At 37.2% G+C, this 9,545-nt stretch overlaps 1 protein-coding gene and 1 long non-coding RNA gene across 3 annotated transcripts; both read right to left on the reverse strand.

Annotated features, from left to right (window-relative positions):
* Positions 1-2,495: 2,495 nt before the first annotated feature.
* On the reverse strand, positions 2,496-3,287 carry LOC109177166. 2 transcript variants are annotated; one of them, XR_002053532.1, is made up of 3 exons: positions 3,247-3,287; positions 2,964-3,080; positions 2,496-2,835 (listed from the first exon to the last, which is right to left on the reverse strand). It is a non-coding gene; the product is annotated as an uncharacterized LOC109177166 (long non-coding RNA). The 2 variants fall into 2 exon arrangements; XR_002053533.1 differs by having other exon boundaries at positions 2,952-3,080.
* A 589-nt stretch (positions 3,288-3,876) lies between these two features.
* Positions 3,877-8,681, reverse strand: LOC109177165 (rhodanese-like domain-containing protein 11, chloroplastic). The gene is made up of 10 exons (XM_019326467.1): positions 8,446-8,681; positions 8,255-8,356; positions 7,960-8,067; positions 6,568-6,664; positions 6,229-6,268; positions 6,071-6,145; positions 4,949-5,036; positions 4,769-4,836; positions 4,449-4,521; positions 3,877-4,359 (listed from the first exon to the last, which is right to left on the reverse strand). The coding sequence occupies exons 1-10, from the start codon at positions 8,599-8,601 to the stop codon at positions 4,276-4,278; spliced, it is 891 nt and encodes a 296-aa protein (XP_019182012.1). The 5' UTR covers positions 8,602-8,681; the 3' UTR covers positions 3,877-4,275.
* Positions 8,682-9,545: the final 864 nt, after the last annotated feature.

Raw genomic sequence — 9,545 nt, forward strand, 5'->3', positions numbered from 1 at the left:
GTTTCCTTTGCTCCGCACTAACTACTTGTCATTTTCTGTTCTTCATGTGTTGATATGACCGATCGGCTGCCCTTCACCCTGCAAATACATAGTAGCTAAACTGCAAAGAGACACTTCGAATGATTAAGTGTAATAATCAATCTTAAACCATGCAGGATACCCAATGGGTAAGGCTTCTCTTGTACACTAAAAGCGAGTGACAAGTAGACATGACCGACCGACCGGTCAGGTGGAACCGTACTGGTCGGCCAGAAAAAATTAACCGAACATAATCGTGCAGGTAGGGCCGGGATTGGTCAAAACCTCAAATGAAAGAGTCGGGAAAACAAGTGAACTTAATCACAAACTCAATCGGACAAAATCGTGCAGGTAGAACCGAAATAATTCGACCGAACAAAACCTCAAACGAAAGAGCCGGGAGGCAATTTGCTCCTACTTCGGCCGACCGTCCGCCCCCTTTTTTTTTATATAGGAGCAACTTAAAACATTTCGAACGGAGTTAGGAATAATACAATGATGTTAAGAGAGAAAATTTCTATTTAGCCATCCGAGTACATGTAATATAGTAGTTGCCCTACACTACTTGTAAAATTTCATGAGGTGCTCGGAGTTCCATACTCGATCGATTAATCGACCGGACAGCGTCTCTAATTTGTAGGTGCCGGGTTGAACAATTACCGAGACTTTGTAGGGCCCTTCCCATTTCTTAGCAAACTTTCCATGGTCGGTGGGTCAACCGTGGAGTCGCGATTAGTGGAGTGGGTGGCTCTTTACTTGCGCCGTTTTTTTCACGAAGCTCTTATTGTAACTGTTCGAGCTCTTGCCCAACGATCTATCCTTTCTTGCATCCTGGCTAGCTGATAGCGAGGACTATCTTCTCTGCTCGGGTGTCTCTCTTCTGACCGGTCGGTCACCGACCCGACCGGCTAACCGGCTAGTTCTGCCTCCTTTGAATCGCGACTGTTTAACCTGAACCGAACTGTCCGTACGGTTCCGGTTCCTAATTGGTTCCGGTTAAGGTTCGAGATGAAAAGGAACCGGAACCGACTTCCGGTTCCAAACCGAAAAAAATTAAAAATTATAGTGTTTTTTTATTTTTTTAAAAATAAATCCGGTTAGAACCGGTGGTTCCAACCAGAACTGCCGGTTCTAAACCGGAACCGAAACCTTACTATAAGGTTCCGATTCCGGTTTGTCCATTTGCGGAACCGGAACCGGAACCGCGATCACCCCTACTGTTTGGGCAGGTTGTGTATCTTGCCCTCCATGATTGGAAGTGAGCTCGTTCATCAGTCCTCTTGATCAATACAGCTGTCTTCGTAGATCATTTTCGGGGAGCACTTCGTCCGCATTGTCGGGGTAATGTCCAACCTGGCGGGTTGATCCTTCCCTCTGCGCATGACTCTGGCTCCGGCTCCTCCTACTGTTTGCCACTTCGATCAAGCGAGGTAGATTTTTACGTGAGAAAAAATATGGTAACCGGACACAGAGTCACCACGGACGGCGCCAATGATAGCGTAAATTGAACCGATGGTTACAATTACACTACGAATACGTATGTTTGTGAACGAGTAGAATGAAGTGCTCGTAGTTCAATCGGTCGGTCGGTCTACAGGGCGACGACTGAGTGATCCGAAGCTGAATAGTATTACAAGTAAATAAGTAATAAGTAGTAGGTTACAATACAGTGAGTAGATGTTATAAACAGATGAAGATATCAAAAATGAGGAGGAGACCCTCCTATTTATAATGTCTTGCATTTAATGCGCCTGCTGCAAGTGGATCGACGTGGCGTCTTCTCGTTGGCTCAGTCAGGCGATCGATCTGCAGCTATGCGTAGGTTGACTGGTCGATGAGGCGGAGCCGCCCTACCTGCAAGCTGTCCATCGCCGCTCTGCAAGTGCAAGTTAGACCCTAAGACTTGTCGTGTAAGTTACGTTTCCGGCTTTGCAGGCTACGTCACTTTGTAGGTCGATCGGTCAGCCTACGGTAGACCGGCCGGGTGACTTTCTGTTAGGACGATTCCAAGGGTGATCCGAAAGCATCTTCTTTTGTCACGAAGCCTATCGGTACGAACGGTACGGTTGACCACAGTGATTTATTCCTGTCGGGATGATGACCGTAACGGACTGGTCATATGACTTTTCGACAAACCGGTTATACGGATCAGTCTTCTGTGCGTATTTACCAATCAGTGACCTTTCATCACGCACCTATTTGTAGATATTGAAACATGTGATTCATCCTAACTAAAAGTCTAAATTGATGGCTCTGATACTAAATTGAAACATGTGTTAAATCTCAACTAAAAGTCTAAGCTAATAATTAGACTACATATTTATGTTTTTATATTATATATGCTCAACCGTAGACAGACACAACCCTTTGTGTTTCAACAAAAACAATCTTGTCTCATTAAAACGGCCTTAGCAAAATGCCAATCCAATTTTTTTGGGCACTGCCAGCAGAAAAAAGTCAAATTTCTACACCCTCTCATCACTAGCCAAAGGGGAGTTCACTATTATATACTTCAATACAACTGTTAAAATTTCCTTCAGATATTTCCATTAGTTCTCTCTTTTTGTCAATTACTTGATTGGTGCCTTGATATTTTCTGCATAATCTTATCCGGACAATGTGTTACAGTTCTTTATTGCTTTTCTTTCCTCTAGTTAAGTATTGTTGGTGAACAAGCAGCTGTTTCAGTAAGTAACTTACCTAAGTTACAGTTCTTGAAATTGATTATCAAAGAAGTCCTTTGGTTCCACCCTCCTACACCAGTATCCGTACCAAGCCAGTCCGTGGAAGAGGATACCATCAACAAGAACATAATTCCTGCGAAAATAGGATTTTTTTTATTAATACTGTGGCAATAAACCAAGAAACCTGGGAAAATCCAAAGAATTTGAACCAGAGAGATTCATGGACAGAAACAATAATTGAGTTGGTACCAAGTTGCCTACCATTGTGTTAGTTATGGCAACTGCAGAGTTTGCTCTTTCTCAACTTCATTCGGCTTTGATTGGAATCTGCCTCCTGGTGTTGAAGCTATAGACCTGGACATGACAAGTTTTTGGCATCTGAATGCACAGGTTTGATGGCATCGCTGTTGCACTTTGAAGCAGAAGGTCACGGGTTTGAGCCCCACCCCAATCAAGGATGTTGGCATATCATGTTGTTGAGCATATACTACAGATAGGTTAGATTGTAGTCAAAAAAAAAAAAAAAAAAAAAATGATTTCCAACCATATTTTCTTCATCAAGTGATTAGCTCAGAAATGAGCAAGTTAAGATACCGACACAGCATTAATTAATGATCATTTGATCATATAACAGACTGATACCGAGCTCTTGCCAAGATATCTCACCTCATATATACAAGAGATAAATACAATATGGTATGGGGAAAGTGTTAAGGTGTTTCATCACAGGTAATAATGCCAAAAATTTGTGTGTTGTACCAACAAAGTAGTACAGACTTTATAACAAAAGAAGCATGAACAACCCTTACACAGTCAATCATGGGGGTGGGTATACATATATACTAGCCACAGAGTATATAAATTCATCAATCTAAGTGGTTGAATCATAGTTGCTATAAGTGAAGTATGTTAAACATAGAAAAGCGAGAGAAATGATCGAGTAAGCTGACCATCTGCAAAAGAAGATGCCCATTCTTCATCATAACATCAAAACAACTGTTAAACTTCAACAAATGTATACACACACACACACACACACACACACACACACACATATATATATATATATGATAAATCCAAACATATGTATATATAAAGGAAAAGGTTTAAGGAATAAGCAACCTTCCAAAAGAAAACATGAATATGTTACCTCAATCAGAAGTAGAACTATGCATTGACGTTTAGTGGAAACATTAACGTAGAGGAAAGTTAGCTAGTAGAAGTACAATAAACAAATTCAAAGAAACAAGGACAATGAAAACAGTAAGTTAGATGTGGAAATCATGGCATGCCGTCTTTGGAAGGAAAAAAGAAATCATCTACACTCATTTCATAAAGGCATTCAGCAAATAAAGGTTTTGGATGCAGAGAGAAGTCCTATACATTTCTGTATGGGTTTTCAAAAGTAAAGTGCCTTCTTCGTTTCAGTCTCAACAGAGGAACTTGAGAAAATGCCATTTCTTTTGTGCTTCATTGGTAAGTATCTAGAATGGCGCAAGGATCCTCACTGATACCTTAAATTTTAATGATACCGGCCCTCTTGCTTCAAGACAATAAACAAAGGCAACACTGCTTAATGAGTCCTTAAATCTTGAATGTATTGGCCCACTCTTTGTGCTCCGATAAACAGTGCATCAGCAACAAGAAAGACTCCAACCTATGAAACAAAATACTAGCTCACTAGAATCTGGATTACTATGTATAGAGTAGTACATTTCTTTTAAAACTAACTGAAAGAAGCAGTACCAAGCGGGCAGAGAAGACTAATCGGTAACCCCAACCCTCCTTAGCAGCTGCAACTCGTTGTTGGTCAGTCCAACTGAAAGTATTCAAAAAAGAATATATTGAGTCACCCATCCAAAGGCACAACAATTTTCAAGCAAAGTTCATAGCATAAGTGATCATCGAAAAGTTTTTTTTTTCTTTGAAATTCGTAGTATATGAGACTGATTTCTCAATTCTCTACACGCATGCACAAAGAATTAGTCTGGGCTGCTTTAACAGTTTGGTGCATTCTTAAAAAGAACTAGTCTCTACATGAAAGCATCAGGCATGACTGTAATTACCCAAGGAACTCTGAAAGCCCACCAATTCCTGCAAACTTAAATGGCTGAGGACCTTCTCTTTCAAGATCCTATTACAAACGAGAACAAACATTTCAATTAATTCATAATCAAATAATAGAGCAGCAGTGGAATGCTGGAACTAAGACAAAGAAATATTAAGACTCAAGATGGCACTTTGACCTCTTCGTCAGCATTCTCCAAACCCCCTTGAACCCAGAAGAGGTTACTGTAACCAGCATTGCACAGTAACTCACAAGCCGCAAGAGACCTGCCTGATGGAATAGGCATCAGCAAGAAATAGAATTTATCCTTATCTATCCATTACTCCAATATATTACTATTATTATCATAATAACAAAAATGCCCTTTACAAACACATAAGGATATACTTTTAGTAGTTTTTTTTGTTTTTTTTTTCTAAATCACTGTCTCTCTTCACGAAAAGGGTGAGACTGATTGTTTCCACAAGGACCGATTTATAAGTCAAAACTTACAAGTACCTAATCTACACTTTCCCCTTCTCTTCCACTATTATGGTAAACCCACATTTCTAACACACTTCTACCACAATTTAATTACTAAAATGATAGCTTTTCATCGACAACTTTATTTACATAGAATTAGCAAAAAAATAAGTGGTTTTGTATGGATGGTAATGCACATGCAAGGACATAAGCAAAGATTCAAACCCATGACCTTAAATTTGTTATTTAATATTACTTCCACTTAACCATAACAACCCTTTGAAAAAGTAATTCAATTAATACATATATATGGAGAACATTGAATAAGTCTATAATTAAACTTCATATAGAGGCCCAGCACTTGAAGGGGCACTAGTCCAACTGTCCAAGGATAGCCCAAGAGGGTTTTTTATTAATAAAGTTTTAAATTTTTTTATACGTTTGGCAAAAATTCAAACTCATGAATTTAAAGAATCCTTTAATTCTTTTCAATTAACCAATACAATCTTTTGAACTATATATATATATATATATATATATATATATATATATATATATATATATATGATTTGCTGATTATTTTTTATATAAGGGCCCTTGTTTTTACTTTGCCTTGGGCCTATAAAATGATAGGACCAGCTGGGCAGAGTACTCACCTAAGACAAAAGATTATTATAAAAATAAAATTTTAAAAAAAAAAAAAAGAGAAAAATGATTCTTACAATTACAATATGTTATGAATAACAGAAGACTTAGTGAACGAACAAAAACATAAGTAGTTACACTGGTGACATGAAAAGGAAAAAATATAATCCAACAATAGGAAATAAAAACACACCTCAATCCTTTTTGGCACGCCACGATAAGATCTGTATCTTTTGGGAATTGTTCCTGGACTTTTGATAAGAATTGACTGTAAAAATGTAAACATTCAATGAAACATACACAGTGAAAAATTTTCACATTAATTCGATGATAAGGTAGTTTCTATATGACCTATTATAGGACAAGGTAGGCACACCACTCCACCAGCCTCCTACAAAGTAGAAGAATTACTGAATTAAGGAGCCAAAACAGTCTCAAGGAATTTAAAACAAGCTATTTTCATGTAAGATAGCTAGCATGCATAATTATGTAAGTAAATATAAATATATGAGATTAATTTTGTGAAAGAAATTGGAGCAAACTTTCATGTTAATTCAAAATTCATTTTGGTAGATGATTCAACATTAAGCAAAATCCCATCATTTGGGTCCAAGATTTCCAATTACAATAAAAATTGTAGTCAGTAGCATAGTAAGCCTCAAATTTTTAGTAATATAAAAAGAACCATACCCATCATAAAATTTGTAACCTTCATGGAAAGTGTACCAGGATCTAATCTAGTATCAACCTCAAAAATTGGAATCCAGGCTGAGCCTTTCACCCGTGCCTGCAAATAGTAGTTAGAAAATGACAATTTGGAAGATGGCATGATGACAGAAGGTGAGAACTGAAACTAGGGTTGTTTTTCCAATTTTACATTTTCTACTTCATTTTATATGGATAGAACTCTTTTGAGGTAAACAATGATTTTAACAGAGGTCTGAAAAGAAGCACAGAACTACTGGAGCAGTAATAGGATAAGAGCACACATACAACTCTAAAGTACAGATAATTCAACAAACAGCTACAGACATAGTCACATAGTTAGAGAAGAGCATGCAAACAGTTGAGACCTCATTCTGTGATTTATTTGCAGAGGTGACCTAAAGTATGAAGAAAATGTTCAGTTAGCAGGCGGCTTTTGCATTGTTCAAAGAAAAAGCATAGAGCACAATTGGGTATTCTGAAGTATTTCTCTTGCAAGAAATGGTTGCAGCGTCACCTCTCTAAACTGGCTTCTTTTGGACGAGGTTAAGATGGACTACTGAATTGTGGAGTCCATCCATTCTTAATTTCAGTTGTAGGCTTGCATATCTACTCAAATCTTCTTCATTGTTTTACTCTATCATCTTACTGGAAATCCTATGGAATTTTCTTTTTCTACATAATTCAAAAGGTAGAAACTAGAAAGATCATTTCTTTTGAATTTTTATACCCTAAAGACCCCCTTACATTTCCTGAGATATATCTTCAGTGTTAGGCAGTTAGGGGATGTTTGCCTCTAGACCTCTCTTGGCTTTCCATACCAGATTAGTACCCCAAGAGTACTCGTAGGTTTCCCCTTCTAAAGTGAACAATTTTGTAAGGCCTATGGTAAATGGCAGAGTGATTACTATTACCCTCACAGTCTCACTTTATTATGTCCATTTCTTTTTGTTATGACTTCCTTTTCTCAATTCATTTCATACCTTTTACAAAGTATTTATTAAAATTTGAGATACCCTCATTTGACAAAGATGATCTCTTTCAATTTAAAAACATAAGAATGATAGTAATATGAATTCCCCCAAAAAATGGATCTCCTTTCACTTCACACTCTAAATTTTGGATGACTCAATTAATTTATCTAGGACAAAAGTGGGATATCCCTATTATGGGAAAGATGTTAAGAGAATTTAGCAGCAATTTTTCAAAATTATGATGACAAATGTACTATTCCTTCTTTCGTTTCTTTTTTTCCAGTAAAACTCTGGAGTAATGAGAAGAGAAAACAATTATTTGGAATTCTGCAATTTCCATAATCACATGATGCATTATCACAAAAATGGGTGTGAACAAGTCTTCAAGAGAAGCTTCACTGACCTTTTCACGTTCAATTGATGGGCGAACATCAAGCAGAGTTTTGTTTGAGAGCTGAATTGCATAGCCAGCTTCCCTTGGAGTGAGCATCTTTACCTTCCCCTCCCTGATCTATATAAGAACCATGAATATTTATCCTCCGAGGAAGAAATCATGGAAACAATATAAACAAATAAATGCCAAACCCTAGTAGTCTAGCAGTATAAGTCAATGAGGTTAAACCCTCATTCCCATGGATGACTCGTTAGATCTTTCAAACCCAAATTTACTACGAATAAATTAGAAACAAAAAATGTACCAAAGCATCCCATCTCTTTCTGGCGGCAGCCATATCTTTCATTTGCTTCAACTCATACTCTTCTTCCACTTGTTGCATTCTTATTCCACTTCTGCACTGAAACTACAAAAGAGAAAGCCACCCGTTTCAGAAAGACCTTAAACACACACACACACTTGAAATGCCAATTGAACTCAACACTGGAGACTGACCTTGACGAGTGAAACTCCGGATTTGAGAGACAACGGTGCTAATGAAGGTGCGAGGCAACTGGCGGAACCTAGAAGATTCCATCTTTGTTGTTGTCGAGGACTGGTCATGAGAACAGAAAGTGGGGGGAGTCCATGGCCAAGGCCAAGAGCTTCCATTGTTACAGTTACACCTGAGAACAGAAAGGAGATTTGAATTTGCTTATCCTTTCCTAAAATCTTTTTATTGGTTAAATGATCAGACTCGACGCTTACATGTAAAAGTTGTCGATATCGCCGGAGACGAAGACGGGGAGGCCCTGGGGGTTAATTTTATTTTATTTATAATTATTAAAATATTTTTTTAATAATATTCGGATGGACAAATTAATTTTGGTTTAATTGTATGATTTTAAACGGTTTAATGATCCAATATTAGGTTTTTTTTAGTTGGACAACCTTATGTATTTTCACAATAAATTATATTGTGAATCATGATCTACCTTGCACGATACACCATTATCCAAAAATACATGTTGGGTGCAGTCTAAGTTGGCTTTTTACTTGTATTGGGTTGATACTTGTGGAACTTCATTTTGTTAATAAGTAGAGTATGAAATTCATGAACTATTATAAAAATTAAAAATATCTAACTCAATTTTTTTTCGGGGAGGGGGAAGATACACCCCTAAACATTATACGAAAGTGTTAAAAAATTCAATCAAGTACTTTAACTTCATAAAACCAATCAAATAAGTCCACTTAATAGGTAACCAATAGGTTATCGGTAACTATACCATCGTTGACCGTCATCCTCAACATTAATAATAATAATAAAATAAAATAAAAAAGACATCGAAAACCCAAAACAGTCGCCGACGTCTAATAGTCTTCTTCTTGGAAAAGGAGGCGACCAGCGTACCTTCTTCCCTAGTTGAAGAAGACGACCGCGTACCTTCTTACGTAATAATATTTTTTAATAGTTGAATAAAAGGAAATGAATATTATAAATTATTAAAAAAGATTGTAAACCACATTAGTAGTTGAAGGACATATCTTTTCTAATTCATTACAAATTAAAATTTCGAGACACTGTAGAATACTAACTCTTGAAATAGCAACAT

This window comes from Ipomoea nil, unplaced genomic scaffold (genome assembly GCF_001879475.1).
Source record: "Ipomoea nil cultivar Tokyo-kokei standard unplaced genomic scaffold, Asagao_1.1 scaffold0802, whole genome shotgun sequence".
Lineage (NCBI taxonomy): Eukaryota > Viridiplantae > Streptophyta > Magnoliopsida > Solanales > Convolvulaceae > Ipomoea > Ipomoea nil.

Bases quoted from the DNA above. Each gene is read 5' to 3' on its own strand.
- LOC109177165 (XM_019326467.1), bottom strand. From the start codon at position 8,601: ATGGAAGCTCTTGGCCTTGGCCATGGACTCCCCCCACTTTCTGTTCTC. The intron at 8,357-8,445 runs GTCAGTCTCCAG...TCTCTTTTGTAG, and splicing joins CCGGAGTTTCACTCGTCAAG to TTTCAGTGCAGAAGTGGAAT. The intron at 4,837-4,948 runs GTCAAAGTGCCA...CGTTTGTAATAG, and splicing joins TGGAGAATGCTGACGAAGAG to GATCTTGAAAGAGAAGGTCC.